The sequence below is a fragment of the Gadus morhua genome, chromosome 9 (genome assembly GCF_902167405.1).
Source record: "Gadus morhua chromosome 9, gadMor3.0, whole genome shotgun sequence".
Classification (NCBI taxonomy): Eukaryota; Metazoa; Chordata; class Actinopteri; order Gadiformes; family Gadidae; genus Gadus; species Gadus morhua.
Window position 1 is genome coordinate 9,905,057 of NC_044056.1, and position 21,768 is coordinate 9,926,824.

The 21,768-nt window shown below is 44.0% G+C and overlaps 1 protein-coding gene across 1 annotated transcript in view; it reads left to right on the forward strand.

Moving 5' to 3' along the window:
- Window positions 1–21,768, forward strand: part of LOC115550764 (keratin-associated protein 5-1-like) — a gene marked incomplete at its 3' end in the record, with an annotated part of 100,539 nt that overhangs the window by 55,835 nt on the left and 22,936 nt on the right. The window contains exons 2-3 of the mRNA XM_030366052.1: window positions 14,756–14,786; window positions 15,833–15,984. Coding sequence (XP_030221912.1) covers window positions 14,756–14,786; window positions 15,833–15,984 — 183 coding nt within the window. The remainder of the gene's footprint in view (window positions 1–14,755; window positions 14,787–15,832; window positions 15,985–21,768) is intronic.

The following is a 21,768-nucleotide window of genomic DNA, read 5'->3' on the forward strand; positions in this document are numbered from 1 at the left end:
ACTGAATATCTTCGTAGAAAGGGGGCAATTCATAACCGAGCCACTGTTGAACAAACCTTTCAACAGTGCTCTGCCAATAGTGAGCGCATTCCCAGCCTCTAGAATTCCTGCTTCAAACGTACGGCAGATATACTGGTAGCATGCGCTTAACGAATACACTGAACTGCAGATGATACCTGACGTAGGTTTACGCTGCAGTGTGTGTGTGTGTGTGTGTGTGTGTGTGTGTGTGTGTGTGTGGGGGGGGGGGTTTGAGATGCCAGCTGAAGATTTACACTCCCTCCGTCGGCTCAGTGAACATCAGTAAAGGCTGTCGTCGTTTAGTGTCCCTCTTTCTCTCTCCGTCTTTGTCTCGCTCTGTCTTTCGGTCGACCACTTCGTCTGTCTCTGTCTCGCCCTCTGTCTCTCACTCCCACTCTCTCTCTCTGTCTAACTCTGTCTCATCATCCTTCTTTCTCTCACTCCCTCTCTCCCTGTCTTTGTCTCTCACTCACTCCCTCTCTCTCTCTCTGTTTGCTCTGTCTCTCTCTCCCTCTCTGCCTTTCTCTCTCGCTGCCTGTCTCCATTTCCGGCTGTCTGGCTCTCTCCCTCCCTCCCTCTCTCTCCGCCACTCCACCACCCCCGCACTCTGTTCCTCCCTCCCATTCTTCCCTCCCTCTTCCTCTCTTGTCCACTCTCTCATCCCTCTCCCTCTCCCTCACTCTCCCACCGTGTCTCGGCCCACACAGCCCGGGTCGGCCTGCGGACGCAGATTTATCGCGGCTGTCTTTCCCCGCTGCACTTCCCGCCAAGAGAGAGAGAGAGAGACGGGTCGGCCCAGGAGATTTACGCTCGGATATGAGAGGAGGTTCGCTCTGGCACGGCCACACACTCCTGCAGCAGCAGACACAGCCCTCTCTGGCCGCCCCCCCTGTCACCTAGACCCTGCAACGCAGCCTGCGAAGAAGAGAGCATTCCCCAGCACCAGAATCACTCGCGATGATACACTCTCCAGCCAGGCTTGGGTGTCTTGAATGAATAATTCATCCGCCCATCTGCATCTTTCTTACTATAGCTCATCAGTATAAATGAGAGTAAAAGACCATCGTCTATCAGTGAAACCGGGAAAAAATAAAAAATGTATGCTTTTATTTTAAAGATATCTACTCTGCACTACTATCAAACATCGCTATTAGATAACCTCTTGAAACAGGTCTTCTACGTTTGCTCAATGTTTGTTTGTGTTAAAGGCATACATGTGTGGTGACTAAAGCAGCGCTTAGTGCAGTGAGTAAAAGGTTGTGTTGCTCATATTTGGGATATAAAAACGCGCTTGTGAAAGGTTTTAACATTTGACAAGGGTTTCCCTCCTTCTCGGTTCCTGTCCTAATGTGTTTGGCAGAGCCCTTGATATAATTACTAACTGTGACAGTGTAGGAGATATGGCATTAGCATCCGCAAAGCAGCAGTTAGGCTAATTTGCTGTTAATTAAAATATGATTATTTTTCCACAGCCATTTTAAGTATTCAGGCTTGCTTGTGACTCTCCGATACGATTCTAATTCATTTCATGTGAACATCCTTTCGCATTAAACGGTAACCATATTTTTAAGCCGATGGGGCTTTTTTGGCTGATGTTTTTTGAAGTGGACTAATTTGGGCGACTGTTGTTGTGTAGATGTAAGTATGTGTTCTTGTTAAGTGCTGATGAACGGGCTGGTGCAGGAAGGTCCTGGCTGCCTGCCACTGCTTTGAGGGCAGAATCTTTTGGCTCTGAAGGGGTGCAACATAAGTGAAATGTTGATTGTGAATTGCTGTAATGATTTGTTTCCCGCTACCGGTCACGCAAAGGAACACTTATGATGATGATCGTAATAATTAATCAAATGTTTATATTGATTATCAAAAATATAGATATTAATCATTTGAATACATTTCTTGGCAAGTTTTTCCACACTGTCCATATTTATTTTAACTTAATATTATCCTGTCTCTCAGCCTGCCTGTCTCTCTATCTAACTGTCTGTCCCTCTATCTGCCTGCCTGTCCCTCTCTCCACCTGTCTTTCTGTATCTTCAGGCCTGTCTCTTTATCTTCCCATCTGTCTCTCTGCCTGCCTGGCTCTCTGTCTACCTACCTGTCTATCTTTGGCCTCAGACCTGTCTCTCTATCTACCTTTCTATCTGTATCTTCAGGGCTGTCTCTCTATTTACCTGTCTGTCTGTATCTGCAGGCCTGTCTCTACGTCTACCGGTCTGTCTTTATCTTCAGGCTTTTCCCTCAAACTGCCTGCCTGTCCCTCTGCCTACCTGTCTGGCTGTATCTTCAGGCCTGTCTCTCTATCCACCTGTCTGTCTGTGGATTCAGGCCTGTCTCTCTTAGCACCTGTCTGGCTGTATCTTCAGGCCTGTCTCTCTATCCACCTGTCTGTCTGTGGATTCAGGCCTGTCTCTCTTAGCACCTGTCTGTCTGTGGCTTCAGGCCAGTCTCTCTTAGCACCTGTCTGTCTGTGGCTTCAGGCCTGTCTCTCTTAGCACCTGTCTGTCTGTGGCTTCAGGCCAGTCTCTCTTAGCACCTGTCTGTCTGTGGCTTCAGGCCTGTCTCTCTTAGCACCTGTCTGTCTGTGGCTTCAGGCCTGTCTCTCTTAGCACCTGTCTGTCTGTGGCTTCAGGCCAGTCTCTCTTAGCACCTGTCTGTCTGTGGCTTCAGGCCTGTCTTTCTATCTACCTGTCTGCATCATCAGGACTGTCTCTCTATCTGACTGCCTTCCTATTGAGAACAAAGGTGACAGTGGTGCAGATATCTGAGGGATCCTGCGTGGGTCTTGGTGCGTATGGAGACATTTAGGGGCCCGGCATTATAATGGCTCCTTTGTGGCCGTCTGGGGGGCCGGGGGGCGATACCCCATTGTGTCCCATCGCTCCACACCGAGCGGCAGCTCCGCTCGCTGCTGTCATCCTTTCAGCGTTTAATCAACACAGACTCGGACTCGCTATCTGGCTCAGCAAGGCATTATACACCTCCTTCTCTATTAATTACATTTGGACGCTTGTTAGACTAACAACTGACACATGGCGGCTTTTTTTTCCCGCCTCCCGGCTGCCAGCGCCCCGTTCAGTATTCATGGCGGACGGCGCCGAGACACTCGAGGACGGCGGCGGCGGCGGTGGCGGCGGTCTCGTCTCCTCGCCGCGGCTCACGTTTCCCCGTCCCCCGGTTTCCCTTTATCAGCTCAAAGTACAAATTGGAGCTTAGCAGCTTGATAGTAAATTGAAAGTCATTGGAGCATTTACATGACATTTAGCAATGGTTGCATAATTCAGGCATAATAAAACATGTGTCAAACTGAAAAGGTTTTGCACTCTGCCTGTGCCTCGCTTATAGACTTGTTTGGCAAGAGCCCACGTTTGGCAAGGATGTGTGTGTAAGTGTATATTTTTTTTTTTGTGTCTGTGTGTGTGTTTGTGACTGCCTTTATGTTGGCCTTTTCCGATGTTTTTCTGTTGTGAGGGAGTCACAGTGAGCCAGTCGTCACACAACAAGAGGGTTGCCGGTTAAATCCTCCATTCCACCTGAGATAATTGCATAGGTCTCCTTGAGCAGGGCACTATGCCCTTTGAAAGCTCTGTGAGTGCTTGTGCGTGCATGAATGTGTGTGCGTGTATGCGTGTGTGTGCGCACATTCACATGTTCATGTGTGTGTGTGTGTGCGTGTGAGGAGGGTGCATGTGTGTGTATGCAATCGACTTGCATGCGATTTATTCGCTTATTTTTGTTGTGTATTCAGGTGCTGTCAATTAGCTATGATCTGTTTCTTTTTAGGTCATAAACCTCTGCGATGATGAATATTTCCCTTTTATGTTGCCAAGCGACCAGTTCCTCTGAGGAGCGTCTGTGTTCACCATACATTGTGATCCCCTTTTCATTTAATCACGAGCCACCCATGGAAAATAAGGGCATTACGATACTCAGGGTCGCACATCCACTTTATTTATATTCCAGAGTGCTTCTCAAGTCCACGCTTCTCAGAAGATAAATTGGCTGGATTCCGAGGTGAAGCTGGTAAAAATGTATTTAGTGCCCTGAAAGGCCTGCCGCATCAATACTCTCAAGCAGCAAGCCTTCAAACATCACTATTACTGCAGCCATCCAGCAAGATCAACCCTGCATTCATACCGTCGCTACGGCCTCTTGCATCACATTTCTGAAGAGCGACAGACGACTGGCAGCATTCACAGGGAAGTCGTTCCATTTGATACCCGTTTTGGCAGAACGGGGCCACTCGCAAGAGCATGGGAACACCGCCGCATTTAAATGGGAATTACAGACACTGTGCAGTTGTTAGGGATGTGGTTAAGCACGGCAAAAGCCCTGGCAATGGTAATTACATTTTTTACTACAATTAAAAGCAAATTGGGATAAGGCAAATAAACCAGCAAATTGTGTCAGGGGCTGTAAGACCTTGCTTACCTCAACACACCGTAACAGACCGTTTTCGTGTCATAAAGCACTCTGGCTCGGTTTGAAATGAAAGGATTCACCGGGTGTTTCAGTAACCTGTCGGGAAGTGATACCTTAGGTATGAAATAATCTAAAATCCAATCTCAAAAACGTCCATAGCTTGGTTTCTAAATCGCTTGCTATCCGGCTCATGAACCCGTTCACTGGCGTACACATTTTCCCAGAATTACAAAATGAGCATGTGCAAGATTTACTGCAGTCTTATCGGTGCAAGCGAGGCACAATACACACACAAAAGAAGGATTTACAAGTGTGGAAGTGTGTGGTTGGCTGTATTCATAGAGTGCCCGTAGGTCAGTAGATTTGCTGTAATACATAGAGAAAGTCATCAGACGGCTTTTGGATAAGAAATATCACATACAAGCAGGAAGTAGATTAGGTTGGTAGTACCACTCCAAACAGATGCTTTCAGTGGTCCCCCCACCAGGGGTATTAGTACCCTAGGGGGTGGGGGGGTACTTGAACAAGCTCCAGGGGCTAATGTCAAGATTTCGATTGCTCCGTTTGTCCTCGAAACAAAACTAATATTGTGAGATATAAACATTTATTGAACTTGATATATATATATATCACACTGTATATAATTATTTTTGCTGGTGAAAAACCTTCTGACAAGAAATAGCAGTGAGCATCAGCTATGCATTCACTCTACAACCATGTTAACCTAAATCAATTAATAAGTGACATTCTACCTCATAATTGCGTATAACTTTGACTTTCTCACACAACTGGAACTGCACATATGTTTGGAATTTGTAACTATTTGGACTACATTTATTTTGTCAGGTACATTATCACCCTGTAATATAGGTACTGCTTTCTAGTGTATTGATCTTTACATATATTAGAATTCAGATCTGGCTTTTGTTATCTGACGAGAACATCATGCCCTAAGTAGCCTCCGATGTCTCTGCTGTTCAGTGCATCTGACGATACAAGACTTGAACCTGAACTTGAATCGCATATTAGATGCCCTAGGGCCAGCCGGTATCATATATATAACGATGCCATGTGATAACGGTATAATGGGAGTTCAAAGGAAAACATCTGTGTTTTGGTGGCGACGGAGGAGGGCTCAAGCCGTACTGATAGAGCGGTGGTGGGGCAGGAGTCAAAAAGGGCAGAGAAATGCTGATTTATTCTCTGAAAAATCAATGTGAGATGGAGACATTTCCTGTCAGTGAATGTATTCACTGTATAACAGTGGTTTCACTGTGGTGTTATTAGCAGTCGGTTGCAGGCACCACTGCCATAGTTCTTTGCTGTAAAGGACAAGCCTGCTCGCTCTTATGTGGGGGGATAAAGGTTTATACTTTTTTGCAGATCTAAAGCTTTATTGTTGGACGTGGGCTGGTGTTTTATACTCTGTCTGTGTAAAACATGGATAAATCCTTTGAGTTTGTTTTGGGAAACAAGCTACAACTTCTAGCGATCACATGCAGGACAAATCATTAACACATTGGAAGCAGCTGCTTTGTCTGTGTGTGTGTGTGTACGTGTGTGTGGGTGGGTGTATGCATGCAAGCATGTGTGTGGGTGCTTTGTTGTGTTTTTGTGTGCGTTTGTCTGTGAGTGCAGATGTTTGGTTGGGTGTCACTGTATTTGTGTAGATTAATGGAATTTTGTGTGTGTGTGTGTCTGTTTGCTTGTGCATTTGCATTGGTTTATCATGGTGCCACTTTGCATATGCATGTGTTTATGTCATTGCATCTTTGTGCATGCATGCGTGTATGCTTAACTTTGCATGCATATGTGTGTGCTTGTGTGTGTGTGTGTGTGTGTGTGTGTTTGTGTGTGTGTGTGTGTGTGTGTGTGTGTGTGTGTGTGTGTGGATGCGTGCATGAGTGCGTGTGTGTGTGTGTGCGTGCGTGTATTACGTGCCTGTGAGTGTATGCATGTTTGTGCATTTGCGTGTGTGTGTGTGCACGTGTGTTTGCATGTTTGCATGCATGTGTGTGTGTGTGTGTGTGTGTGTGTGTGTGTGTGTGTGTGTGTGTGTGTGTGTGTGTGTGTGTGTGTGTGTGAGTGGGTGCGTTCCTGCATGTGTGTGCATGTTTGGTATTCTGTGCAGCTGGCCGCAGTGTGCTCCTCCACACTGAGACCTGGACAGAGCCCTTCAGCATTAATTACTGCGGCCATTAATCAGACCTGCCCAGTTAGCTAGCTGTTAGCTGTGTAATCTTTCTCTAATGCAGTTTTCTGGAGAAGGCCAACAGTGTTAATTAGATTTGATTGAATATTGGTATGACGCTCCTCACGGAACATCTTAAGGTAATAAATAGTGGATGGATCAATTGCCCCTGGGCCCCATCGATCACTCAGATTAGCAGGATAAGTGTTGTTAGCTATTGGCTCTTTCATTAGTATTTATGTCGTTTATTATTCATTATTATTGATTTTGAATTGATTTTGAATTGTTGTTTGTTCATTACGTTTTAATTGATGTGATATGGACAGAACTCGTCGCTTTACATTGAAACAGAATTCATAGCGTTGTGTGTATTGTGTATTTGTTGCACCACAATGCCCCATTTTGTTTTCTATAGGCCAATAGGGGGACAACTTTCGTTCCATTCATACCACGGATATCTGTCTTAGAAGCTGTCTCCAAGCCTTGCGACACACACACACACACACACAAACACACATACAAACACACACACACACACACGCACGCACGCACACACGCACGCACTCACATCCAGACAGGCATCAACACACAAACTCCTTGAGTAAGCGCTCGTGTCATTTTGACTTACATTTTTTGCTGTTTGCTGTAAAACTTAGGAGAAATGCCCCGGCAATTCGTCAGTGTTCTCATTAGATTAGATTAGATTCAACTTTATTGTCATTGCATAGAGTACAAGTAACGAGATAAGAAAATGATTCAACTGATCTCAACTGACTCATCCAACCCTGCTGTCCTATTCCTCCCAGAAGGTTCAGCACTTTTGTAAACGCGTTCAATTGGATTTTGTCAACATTTTATTATTTTGTATTTAGGGCAATTGCTATAAATAGGCATTAACTAAAGGGCCTTAGATGTTCACTCAACCAGTGTACAAACAGTATAATAATATCATTGTATCCATTATCATATAGTCTTATACAATTATCATATATTCGTAGTTTAGTATTCTAATACTGGTAATCTCATAGTGCAACAACTGAAATCCTCATCACTGAATCTGCGGATAGATCAGACATATGGTATGTGCACCAATCCGCGGGGACCCCAAAGAATAAAAAGAGTTCTGACACAAGGTCCATTTTCAAGGCTGTGAGAAATGAAAAGTTAAACGCACTCTGTCCACTGGGGTTAGCGCTATTGGGCTTGAGATGGGCGATTTCTTTAAAGGTTATTTCACACTATGGGTACAAATAAATAGTAAGGATTTTCTTGCTGTGTGTGATTTGTTTTTTAGTGTGTTGAGGTGCTTAAGCCGCTCACAGCTGCAGTGCAACAAGTATTATTTTTGTAAACAATGTTCCTATTGCTTTTCATATTATAGTTCTTTACTGTGTTGTTGAATTGTTTGCAGGTGTAAACCCTATTATATTACTTGGTGCGACATTCGTCCCATATGATCTTGGTCAGGATATGAATCGAGCATTTGAAGTTTGGACCAATCTTAAAGTTGACCAAAGGGTTTTACCAAAGGGTTGACACAAACTGGAGATCATCAGCAGTGCATAGGAACATTTATTAACGAGAATATGATTCAATTCAATTGCTAAAATATTTTTCATTTCTTATCTAAGGGAATGTCACAATTCCATGAAAAAAATTTGCAGGACTGTTATTTTAATCATCGTTGGATGATTAAAATGAATCAATTCTTTCTTGTTTGCTCCGAGCTTGAAAACAGTTGGACTAACATGAGGCAATACCCAATCCTTCAGTAGTCGTCGAGCGATGACCTCAACCAGAACAGGGCTTGTATCTAGCTCACACAGAAAAAATGGTGCAAGCAAAATGCCATGCGACTCAAGTTGAAACAAATCTAGCTGACCTTAAGAACAAGGGGCCTGGCAATACTTCATAATTCCCCTTATGACTGTCTAAACTGTAATTGGGAGAAAGGGGGCAGTATAGATAAATTCGACCCGACTTTACAGCTTTAAGTAAAGCACAGAAAAGACGTGCCGCAGTCAGCCATCAAATTATGCCTGCCCCAAAGCTTGGTAATAGTGATGTATTGATAGTGGCATGTTAGTATTTAAGACAGTTCAACAGTGGAGTCAGAGGCTGTTAGAATGAGGAATTAATGGAAAATCCTTATTGAGCACTCAGCACTGACATGCCCTGCCCACAGTAAACGTCCTTCGATCAGGATATATTCAGACAGAGGTACTCAGGGGGTAAGGGGGTGTACACTTTAGTTGTGATGAGGACACTTCTGAAAGGGGGTTGTGTAATACATTACAGGGTAACCAAGGTTAAATAAGCCTGGGATTGGGCTTTGCATAGTCATCCAATCAAATGATTTGGATCCGTTATGATCCACTTTTCCTTTCTTTCTTTCCCACCCGAGGTCACATGAGGTCAGAGTGTCTGCTCGACTCCGGCTGGATGAGCCTTTATCTCCGCAAACAAATATTCAGTCAAATGAGCCACTCCCGCCTTCAATCTTCCATCACAAACAATCAAATCAAACGTCTCCTCCACCCAAGGGTAATCACATCCATCAGATTAAGTCAACATGCCCGGGAAAGGAACAAAAACATCATAAACAGGAAATTGTGGGAATATACAGCGAGAAGTTTTTTGTTGATATGCTTAATTAGTTGGCACGGCGATGCTGTTTGGGTTTCCACAACGACGCAACTCTTTTATTCCCTGATGGCAATTTACGAGCAGCGACAAAAAAACTGACGACCTGGTTTCATTTTTTCCCAGCTTTCCTTTCCAGCAGGTCAGCAAAAACCTTTGGCCTGGTTGGAATGAAAAGCCCCGGCCCCCCCACACTGGTTAACAGGTTCACACTGTGAGCTTTTATAAATGCATTCCATTACAGCTGGCAAGTGTATAATATCACAGGAGTAATGGAGCTCCAGACAGCCAGCCCAACACCGGCGCTATCATCTCGTCCGACCGCCGCCGTGGCTGGGCCCCGCTTCACTTCCGAGGATTCTCACGAGCTCTATAACCGCCTGACAGGGAGACGAAGAAGAAGGAAAAAAAAGTGCTTTTCTAATACTTTGTGCGTGCGCTTCTGACACAGTTTGATTGCATCTCTTCACTCTGGGAGAGTGGGACAGGAATCCTTGCATTCCTCTGCTGGCTCAGTTAAAATTGGACGTGTCACCACCTCCCCCCCCACCCCACCCCCCCTCACACCTCAAAATATGCCTTCCGTCAAAACCCGCCATAAAATACGTTTACATATATAATTCAAAGCCTAGCTGCTTATGGTCAACAAAAGCCAATGTAAACACAATTTCCTGGGCCGCCTGTCCTGGTTTGCCCCCGCATCGATCAGCAGCTCACAGATGACATGTTTACATTAGGTTGCCAGAGGCCATTATCCCGGTGGGAGACAGAGGAGGTTCTATTCCAGGCCTCCGACATGTTTCACTGTTATTGCTATGGAAGGCGGTCAGATAGACGTGGTCAGACACAAGGCTATCCACCATCTGTCGTTGAACTTGCTTTGGAGAAATTTACATTTTTTACTTGCATCTGTAAGCCAAATTGATGCATGTGTTGTTTTTTTGGGGGTTTATCGTTTCTTTGTTTTGATATTGGCTCGACGCTGTTTGTCGTGGCTTCATGGGGAATCTCTGCAGAGATTAAAGCGGTTTTCATAATTGATGTCGCTCTTCCCCGAGACAGGTTGTTATGGGACGCTCTGGCACACTCCTGTCTGAGAGGAAAAGGAAAAGCCATTTGGTAGAACCGTTCAAGGGTAAAATCTTGCTATTAAAACAACCTTTTCTCCAATCGTGGTACTTTTTTGGTAAGGAAGGCATGCCCACAAAGTATACAATGCACAACGGCCGGACAGGGCCAGCTAAAGAATGTAATCAGGAAGGAAATAACATCAGTCTTTCTTTGGGCCATAAATAAACAAAAGGTCTGCAGTCTTTCCACGTTTGTGAAGGGATATAAAAGGAAATTAGTAGGCATGGGGTGTTGATTACTGGGCGAGCACGAGATGATGCTGTGTTTCTACCAAATGGGGCTGACTGGATGTTCTGTTCTTTTTAACATTTTCCTTAACACTGCCAACATTGTCTGTGAAAAAACAAACGTAAAGCACATCCTGGTCATCAGTTCTGATGAGCAAAGCAACGGAATGACTCCGGGAAAGTGTTTCAGTGTGTTTTTGAAGGGAAGAGAACAATGGAAGAACAAGACACTAAAGAGCACCTTACGGAGGAATGAGCATGAGAAGATGAATGCATGAATTGCACATCAATGCACAAGCATTATTACTTGGTTTGTCGTTTTATCGAGAAACCGTGAGACAAATCTTGTCAAACTTCAATCTATATAATATTTTTTTTTGTTTGACAATATTAGTATCAATAAAGTAATTTAATTATAAAACTATGATGATATATATTATGTGTCATGATAGCAGCAGACGTATAGTCCCTTAATTATAAACGTTCATGATACATATTATATATCAAGATACGTTTATAATTAAATTACTATACTACTAGTAATTCTGCTTATTCTGCTACTACAACAACTTCACATTTTATCATCATCAATATGAACACACTGGTAATACATTAAAGACAAATGCAGTTGATGTTAGCTCTCTAAAAAAACACATAACACCTTTTGACCTTTCAGAAATATAAATATTTTATGTCAGAAGTTGTCATTATTAGCTCGAGTGGAGACCTTAGCCCCTGTGCTACACAGTAGTTTAGTGAAGGGCAAACAAGCTAATTCGTTAGCGGGATGTTATCCCCCAAAAGCTTTTATTAATTGTGGCTTTGCTGTTGGTGATTTGTGGTCTGGCATGCTAATGGCGTAAACAAGTCGAAGCATATGCCCAGGTGCTGTTCAACTACCAGCGAGGGGAATTGAGTACTTGAGGCATAAGAAATTACTTTTGCGTCATAATAACTTTCTGATCTATTTTGCAGAGCCATACGGTGATGTGATTTGCCAGGGACTATTTTTCACTCAGGATTTGACTGTGCGGGAACTCATACCGCCAGGAACCTCATTATTTTAGGGAGGTTCTTTTTTCGCATCATCTTTCTAACCCCAAATCCCATAAAAACAACATTTTCCAGATTCTACTGCTAGGATTTTGCCAAGGAGAGCAACGATACATGCATCACTGCTGTGAACAATGATGACATAATCATGTTCTATTATTCAACCTCCTAAAAATAGAATCACCCATAAGAGTCATCACACATTATAAAACACCCCTTCTCACTTTTCATCACCTGGGAAGTGATGAAAATTCCCCTTCTTTTAATACTAAAACCAAAGATAACCAGGCTGATAAAACTTGACTATCTTTCATAATGTCAAGTGCTTCTTTTTGTTGCCTGTACAGGGAAGCCTGTGCGAGGGCTGAGGCAGAGATAAAGGCAGTATCAGGTGGCTGGGGCCCGACCCAGGGATTACACTCAATTATATTTCTGCGTGGGAAAGCCACCATAAGATGGTGTCTACGCCGGCGTGCGCGCTCACGGTTCTGCATGGGTGGTTCTGCACAGAGACCGCCAAATGGATTCCTCGCCACAAATTCAGTGACATCTGGTGATCTTTAAAGTGTGAGGATGATGTGTTGTCTGCTATGCACTGTCGGCAGAAATGGAAAATAAAATGTAGCAAGGAGAGACGGATTGGGACAATTACGTGTCGTTGCATTTTTTAGGAGGTGCTGCAGGAGGCTGTGGTGTCCGCCCTCCCCTTTCTATGGACTACGTCACTGACGTAGACACCCTTAGCGAACCTCCAGCTGCTGTTTGACGCAGAAATTCAATCCAGCCATTGGAAGGTTTTAATAAATAGAACTACAACTCTCAGAGCTCCCTCATGTCCCCGAGACCTAGAAATCGATCAAGCCGTGTGGGATAAATGGGGTTCGCTATTCATCTGAATAAACACTTTGTAAGGAAGAGAGACACTGTGTGTTTCAAGGTTATTTGTAGGTGGTACTCTAAACCGTGGACGCAGACTGCAGTCAGAATACGCTTCTCTATGAAGCATTAGATTGTTGGGCTGAACAGGTATAAATTAAATGTCTGACACCGTTATAGTTGATTAACCATCTGTAATTGTCTTTTGAGTCATCTATATACGTTTATTTCGCACGGGCCAATCAAATTCAATCTGCATGCCTACTAAAAGATAATTACTATCCTCTATTGTGTGGATCTGGGAAGGGAATTGGGGTGGTAATTGAACAAAATAAATGCATGAATACAGCAAAATGCCCCTAAAAAACATGCAATCATTGATGCTTAGCAGGATGACAACCAATGATTATTGTCGGATGTAGGCCTTGCTTCCTTCACTGAGGAACAGGTAGATCCCGTAAATGTTCAGGAATGTTATAGCGCTCCCAAATCTCCCTCGTGGTCACCTTTATCCCCCCCAAAGGAACAGCGCCGTGTCATCAGCGCTGAGACCCATCAACTTGGGGAAACTCAGGTTTGGCGTTGTCCACAAGGGCCCTATCTCAATGTCCGGACTCATGGACTCACAGACTTTGATCTCGTGAAATTATTAAGGCTTTAGGGCTGTCCCAATGTGGAATTCCAAAGGGCGTGAGGGTTTGATTCCACACTTACCGAGCTCCTTCCGTGAGTCCGCATCAGTGCAGACTTCACCTAAGGGAATTACCCACAGTTCAAAGCGTTGTGTCGTTTACTGCAGAGACCATAGGGAAATCCGGAAATTAGGAAGGTTAACAACAAGACAACGCTAGGCAATAGGCAACCAGATGGGAATTTCGGCCTTTTTTTAGTGAGCCGGATCATTTGGATCAGCTCACCAACAAGAGCCGGCTCTTTTGGCTCCCAAACAACTCTTCATATTACTAATTATACCTTTCATAATTCAGCCAAATGTAGCCCGTTCTGACTTATGATTAGTAGCAGTTGGCCAATAATCACCTAAATTATTCAATGCATCCTTTATACTGAAGCATTCAAAAGTAACATTTATATTTTCTGACATCAATAAATTGCTGTAGCCGATGGTTTTCATGGCATTTACAAAAAACAAAAAATAACTAAAAATGAGAATTCCCAAACCGGCAAGTGTCAGCAACATCTTTGTCATTAAACATTGCCAAGGTAACATGTGCTCTCGTGAAGTGCTGTCCCAATCCCATATAAACCTATCTGAGCCCATGTGGCCTCACACACTCACTCACTTAGCACCTGAGATCAATTAAGTCTGTGAGTCCTTAGTCCTCAGGGCTCACTTTGGGATTGGGCCAATGAATTCAAAACTGAGGCAGACACCGGCTCTGACAGAGCCCCCCCCCGCCCCCTCCCCCCATCTGACACCTGTCACTCAAGGTAGAGGCCAATGCCGTTTATATTCCAGATTGTATTAGGTAGGTAATCCAGCAGTCATGGAGACGACAGGAAGAGCTTAACTACAGGATTGAAATGGTCTTGCTAGAAAAAGGAGTGGGAGAAAAAATCCAGTCAGGCTTAGTTTGGCTTAGTCTGATGGCATCATTCCTATTTGTAGTGGACTACATAGAATAGCCTGTTTACACGTGGGATAATATGCAGTCTTCTGCGCTTTCTGAGGAAGATGGACTAGTTTTGCATCGCAACACTGAGTACACTTTGCAATAGATATGGATGCACACACAACTGTGCATGTGCACATGCATGCAATTATCGGCGTGCACGGACACTGCAGGGTTGCGGCAGCAGTAACAAGGTACAGGACAGACCTGGTCGTTGCATTGCTCCCAGGAAGTATTCCTGCTCATTGATTTTTTTTTCTCTGTGCAAGCCGAAAGCTGTGTAGAAAGGTGAAAACGGCATACATCAATAATTACTGATTAGGCCAAATGTGGTCTGCAGATCTGAGCTCCCGGGAGGATGTCAGTTGCCTTCCTCCCCGCCCGCGTCCACTGCTGACTGCCCGTCCGCCAGCACACTGCACAGAAGGTCAGATGGTTGATTTGTGCCAAAACTCTGAGGATTTCGCCCCCCGCGCCCCATCCCCCACCCCCTTTTAGACATGCAGATCCTAGACCTCCTAATGGGTGCATTCTACACCCGGCACCATCTGTTCCTCTCACAGACGGCGTGAGGACGGAGACTACATGCGTCACGTATGCAGGGACGCCGATTTCCTCCGAGTCGCTGGCGATGGCTGTCGTTTGGCGAGGGAGCCTCTTCGGGGCCGGGTGGATTTTGAGCCTCCTTTGTTCTTCTGAAAAAGGGGGACTGGATTACATATGCGTTTAAATTGGTGTCTTAGTGAGCACGCCCCCCCCCCATCCCACACACACACACACACTGAGGCTGGTTTTCTGTTTGATAGTCAGAAGAACAAGAATCGTAAGAATCACCTGACCCCATTCCTTGCAGGAAAGAAAGAGACAAATTGAAAACATTTCCTCGCTTTTGTTATATGACTACAAGAAAATGAAGTATCTGATCACAGTGATGTCTTTCATACATTTGAACATATCCCCCCCCCCCCCCCCCTCCGCCTGTAACATCCATGCAGACGATCTGTATTTCTTTGCATAAAGTCTTGTGCGATATTCATCCCCTCTTGCACATGGTCTCTGAACATCAATTGTTTAGGTCTTGGCAGTTTGCAAAGAGATTCTCTAGCCGCAGCTCGTTGCTAGCTGTCAAGATTGAGATTCGGGGGCTGGGTACCCGACGGTGTTATTGCGATCAAATTGTGCCCTGTCTGGGGACATGAGCATCAAGCCAATGACCAATGAGAAGTGACAATCGGGAGTGCTTCTCTGGTGAGCCAATCAAAAGGCTGCTCCGCCATGCATTACGTTTATTGCTCAAGCAACAACGAGATCCACACTGGGTTGTGTACTTCAATGTGTTTAAAAACACACACGCACACACACACGAGTGTATGCGTTAATGGGGTGGGGGATGTATGTTTAAGCTTCACCTCATGAGAGGGAGGGTTGTTGCTCTGAATATCAGCAAGGCTGTGACCTGGCCATATGTACGAGGCAGAGTGTGGAAGATATTCCCATTTGTAAATTAAAGGAAGCAAGCGACAACAGATGAGGATTTCGGCCTTGATCAAATCGTTTATTGGGCTCTGTCCACACAAATAGTTGCACAACTGGACTGTTGCCAAGCAACACATAAACATGTTCTTAAACACTTTGTGTAGATCTACACGTTACTGCGGGCCATCTTATTTGTGTGTGTGTGTGTGTGTGTGTGTGTGTGTGTGTGTGTGTGTGTGTGTGTGTGTGTGTGTGTGTGTGTGTCTGTGTGTGTGTGTGTGTGTGTGTGTGTGTGTGTGTGTGTGTGTGTGTGTGTGTGTGAGATGTATGTGTTTGTGTGTGTGTGTGTGTGTGTGTGTGTGTGTTGTGCTTTCACACTCAAAAAAAACACTACTGGGTCCCTTATACGATCCATCAGTCACCTACAGCCTCAACACCACGCCTTCTTTCATACACTTTTAGAACGGTCACAACTCAATACCTGTCAGGAATCACTCATGTCATAGATTTAACCATTCATTGGATGAAATGGTAATACAATTATTTTTTGCAGTATGGTTCCACTCTGTTCTGATGCTCCCTGCTGTAGGATTTAAAGCTTCACATACAGATGTCAGATACAGAAGGCCAACACCATACTAACATTTGGACAACAGGGAGCACTATACAATCTCCCATGGGCTACATCCGATATCTCAACCTCTTGTGTGGGTTGCATGTGATACAGAGCAGAACCAAAGCAGGTGGAGGCTTGGGTGGTGGTGGTGGTGGTGGTGGTGGTGGTGGTGGTGGTGGTGGGAGAAATTCTGCTCAGCACACATAACACACTTTACAGAGGGATTGCTTGAGATAGAAGATCTTTAATTCACCACATATTAGTGTCAGTGCGTTTTATTGAACTGCGGTAGCAGTAAGCTGAAAAGTCATCTGAATCGTATATACATACTGCATCTCATCTAACCTGACCAGGTAAGATGAGAGAGCAATTCCAGTATGCCTATAGGCCACACAGAGGTGTTGAGGATGCAAAAGACACTATGACAAACATGCTTTGTAAACATTTGGAAGGTAATGGAACACATGCTCAGCTTTTATTTGTAGATTTCTTCTCTGCTTTTAACAAAATTCAACCCCACATTTTAACAGAAAGACTATCAGAGCAATTATATTTGAGCAAAAATCTTGTGGGCTGGGTTTTAGATTTTTAACTTATAGGACACAAAGAGTTCGAGTCAATGGAGTACTGTCTGACCAGATCTGTTCCTCCACTGGCTCCCCTCAGGGCTGTGTTCTGTACCCTCTCCTGTTCATTCTTTACAACAACATGTGCCGCAGCAGCAGGGGACAGATTCATTTTAAAGTATGCAGATGATTCTGTCATTTTCAGCCTGAGACGAGGAAATGAGACGGGCCATGGCCCAGTTGTCCAGGATTTTTCCCCAGGGCTAAAGAACCAACTAGTATAAATGGTCAGATAGTGGAGTGTGATCACAACTACAAATACCTTGGGACCATCATCGACAGCAAACTAAGTTTTGAGGCAAACTGTGAGGCTGTGTATAAAAAGGCGAACCAGTGCCTACATTGTCTAAGGAAACTGTCCTCCTTCCATATTGACAGAAAGATGCTCACTATGTTTTACAGATGCTTTATTGAATCTGTAATTTCCTTTAGCCTGGTGTCCTAGTTCAGCAACCTACCCCTAAAAAATAAAACCTAACTGAATCAGATTGTGAGGTGGGCCAGTAGGTTAATTGGAGAGCAACAGCTGAACCTAGAAACCCTTCACACTAGGCAGCTACAGAGGCTAGTTGGGTCCATCCTAGAAGATGGATCCCACCCACTACATGATGTATTCCAGCTCCTCCCATTAGGCCGTAGGTTTAAAATGCCTACAGGTCAAACCAAAAGGTACAGAGGTAGTTTTGTTCCTTCAGCTGTTACGACCCTGAACAATACTTAGGCTATTTGTAGACTAGTACACACTAATCTTTTTAAATCTTTTTATGCACAGCGTTCCTAATCTATTTATTTATTCATTTATTGACCCATCTTCTTTGTATTTGATATGGTGGTTTTTATTCTGTATTTCATCAACGGTATTTTGATAGTACTATTGTGTACTTTTTTATCTATATCTCTAAGTCTGGAGCACTTGTTGCTACTGTTATGTAACTGTCTTCTGTCATTGTTGTCAATGTTGTCTATTTGTAATGTGTGTATGCAGCCCACTCTATTTACCTGCAACCAAATCTACCCTTGGGTAAAAATAAAGTTACCTTACCTTACTTTAATGCGTGTCATTTGCAATACATCAATCTTTCATCTCCATTTTTTCAGAGCGCTAATGGACTGTTAATACTATGGCGTATCACTGTATGCATGTGTCAAGACTCTATGTTGAGGATAAGAGTGGGTGGGGGACTAAATCGTTTTGCAGGACTAATCATTTCAAGCTGCTGTGTGAACTGAAGTTTTAAAGAAGAGAAAGAGCGGGAGAGAAGAAATCCATAGTCTCGGGTTAAAACTCTAAATCGATCTTCTGACGAATTCTGCAAACCAACAAATACCATCTGTTATTGTGCTTTTCAAAGACGTTCCCTGAGTGTCGTGCTTTGGAGCCAAGTTTGAGGAGGACTTGTCCCTTTGCCTATTGTTGGGGTCAACACTGACTACGGCCGTAAGAGTTACCAAGGCCTAAAAAAATTTTTTGTTTGGTTCCGGTTTCCGACCGACCCTGTCAATTTATGTGCGACCCAAATTATTTTATGAGTTTTATAAAAAAAATAATAATAAAAAAAAAAAAAATCTTTTTTTATGTAATTACGTTTTGGTACAGGACCTCTATAATTACGTTTTGGTACAGCACCTCTTCATTCTGTACAAGGATGAGCGAATTTTCTCGTTTTTAAATGAAAACAACCTACCTATCATTCGCTGCCGCTGGAAAAAATAAAATAAAAAAATAAAATAAATTCCCTACCTACCCATGACCTCAACTGACAACCAACAGGAACCAAACTTTTTTTTTTTTTAGGCCCAATGATGCTCTACGACGGTCGCTAACTAAGCACAGATCCATCCACAGGTTAAGGCTGAGCGTAGCTTTAGCTTGTGACTGACAAGGTCATTGCGTTCATATGTAGGCATGGATTCAGTCTGACTCCATGTTTATTTAACGCGTTAAGGTGGAGTTTCGGACCGTCAAGTTGTTGAGTGCTACTGTTACAACAAAGGTTTCATTGTTTGGGCTCATTTGGCCATTCTCATTATCCATTGTTGTTGTTGAGCCTGGCATGGATCCCATCTCAGCCAGATAAAATACAGAAATGGCTGGTTAACGATAGTCACACTGATATATTTAACCTGTTGGTAACGGCACACTGGAATGCCCATGCAGTCAATCTTCTTCGAGAGCGTGGGGCACGGTCGACTCTATAATAAATATGTTTATATTGACATGTTTGGACCTGGCCATGGATTGCAACATAAAAATAACGTAGCATTTTTTCGAAACACCAACATTGGATTTCTGGATGAACTGGAATTTTAATAGAACATAGCGTAGGGTTTCCATGACAATAAGCCCTGTTAGGAAAAACATGTCATACCAAGAGACTTTGGTATGACATGAAAGGACCGTAATAAATGTACAATATTGCAGGGGATAACATCTCCCATCTTTATTGTATGCCAACGTCGCTATGGAAAAATGCTCTTTCACGACACTGCCACATTTGAGCATTAGTAACGTAAATAAATCGTTCCTCGATCGGTTCTGAACTATGCTCAAAGACGTTTTAATGCCTGAAATACACGGCACACAGAAAAAATCCTACAAATTCATTCCATTCAAACTGTGCATCATGATCGTCATCCTGCATCTCCACCTCATCTCCGAACAAAGAAGAGGCAGCACAAGTTATAGCCCAGGCAATATTTTTGATCTCTTGCTCATGTGTCAATGTGCTGCTGTGAATTCAAAGCACAGGGGATCACTTTCTGAGCGCAAGAAACGGTGATTCAAAGACAGACAAAGAGGCCGAGGCACACAGAGATAACTGCTCGCAACATTTAAAAAAAAACACCGCCACCGGGGTAATATCAAGTTGCCATGGTTACCTGGATCTAACAATTCCACCATGGACTCAAAGGTTATTTCTCGGGAAGGCCGAGCTTCTTATTGTGACTCACCCAATCTCTTGTCTTTGCCCAAGCATACTTCCATCCATTCATGCATTGATTGACGCAACCCCTCCGCCGCTTTACATATCACTCCTGCTGACTCCTCCTGAACGGTAACAGGTTAGAAGAGGCCAGGGATGAATCAGAGGAGAGGAAGGGATAATGTGAACTTATCTTTGATGTGACGGGACACAATTGTGAGGGCACGTTTCCTTACACCACACGAAACGCAGGAATATGTTTTGTGTTGAGTGTGTGGGGTTGGTTCACGGCTGGTTCAAGCAGGCTCACCTGCACCCCCTGTCAGGCTGATTAGACTCTAGGGCTACACACTTGAGACTATCCAACCAGAGAGGGAACAAGAGAGAGAGAGAGAGAGAGAGAGAGAGAGAGAGAGGGAGAGGGAGAGAGAGAGAGAGAGACCAATCTGGTGGTGTGTGACACATGAGACTATCCAACCAGAGAGGGAACAAGAGAGAGAGAGAGAGAGAGAGAGAGAGAGAGAGAGAGAGAGAGAGAGAGAGAGAGAGAGAGAGAGAGAGAGAGACCACTCTGGTGGTGTGTGACAGGGTCCACTGCCACCACGTTTCAGTAGTAAGCAAGGCAAGGCATGCAACTTTATTTTTAATAGCGCTTTTCATACAAATAATGTATAAAATAGATAAGTAAAAGAAAACAAAAGTAAGGTAAAAATATAAACGCATTGTAAAAGTGCAATGTAGGCCTTCCTTCCAACAGGGCTAGTACCAGCGGCTAACCCCACTCGACAACAGTCAAAGGCGGCCTATTAGTGCAGTCAGGCGAGTGTTTTTGTCTTTGTGCGTTGGGTTCCTTGAGCTCATTACGACGCCTTACATCAGGCGTCATGTAAAACAGTGGTAAGCAAACACAGCGAAACCGCCCACTGGAGATCCACAGAGAGAACAAGAGGACGTACTTTGGCAGCGACAGGGCGCAGGCCGCGGTCTTCCATGCTAATCCCTGACGGCGGTCGTATCTTTCATCCCGTTCCACCGGGTCTCGTCCACACAGGTGTCCAGATCTCGTCTGAAATATAGGTAGACAGCAGGGGTGAGAAACAAGTGTCTTATTTGTGACGTGATGTGATGCACATGCAGGCTTTGAACCATGTCTGAAAGGAGGACAAACGCGGAGTGACGTTGATGCATGTGAATTCATTACAGGACAACGCGGAGGACTGATCCAAACGGGTCCGCGTAGTAAAAGGTTTCTCTTGACAAGATAAGCTTTCTTATTGTAACAACAGGCTGGAATAGCGTGACGTGTCTATGACGATGTATTGATTAGTAGATAGCACATAACACTGGAGATTTCCCGGGGATTTGTCACTTTATTTAATCCCTGTGGAAATAATTGGGGCGTGATTCCTGCACTCCACTTCAATCAATAGCGGATGGACAATTTCTCTCTTACATATTGAAGTTGTGGAAGTTGTGCAACCTTTATAGCTTCGCCAACCGCAAACTGTTGAGTGTAGATAAACAAGAAGACTGGTCAGTCTTTAAATGTGTTTATGGCTTGAAATGGAAGATTAAATCTAATTCAATTGTTGCGGCTATATTGGTTTTTCGCCGAGTCACAGAGGAAGTGAGGCTGCGTGTAAAGGCTGACTTCACAAAAGACGTGTCGAATACATTCCACCACAAAGTGAGCAACATTTAGAATGAGGTCAACCGAATAGCGAAAAAAAGGTTTGTAATAACACGTTATCACAAACACACTTTCTAAGTTATTTTTCTTTATGTGATTACCACCGAAGCAAGTGGCTTTGTCGATATGTTGTTGATGATGTCACTTTGGGTGGGATGGAGCACTTTGTGTAAACATGCGTACGTCCTCTTTAAGACTATGCCTGAACAGACTGGCCAGATGGCCGGTTATAGATTAAATTATT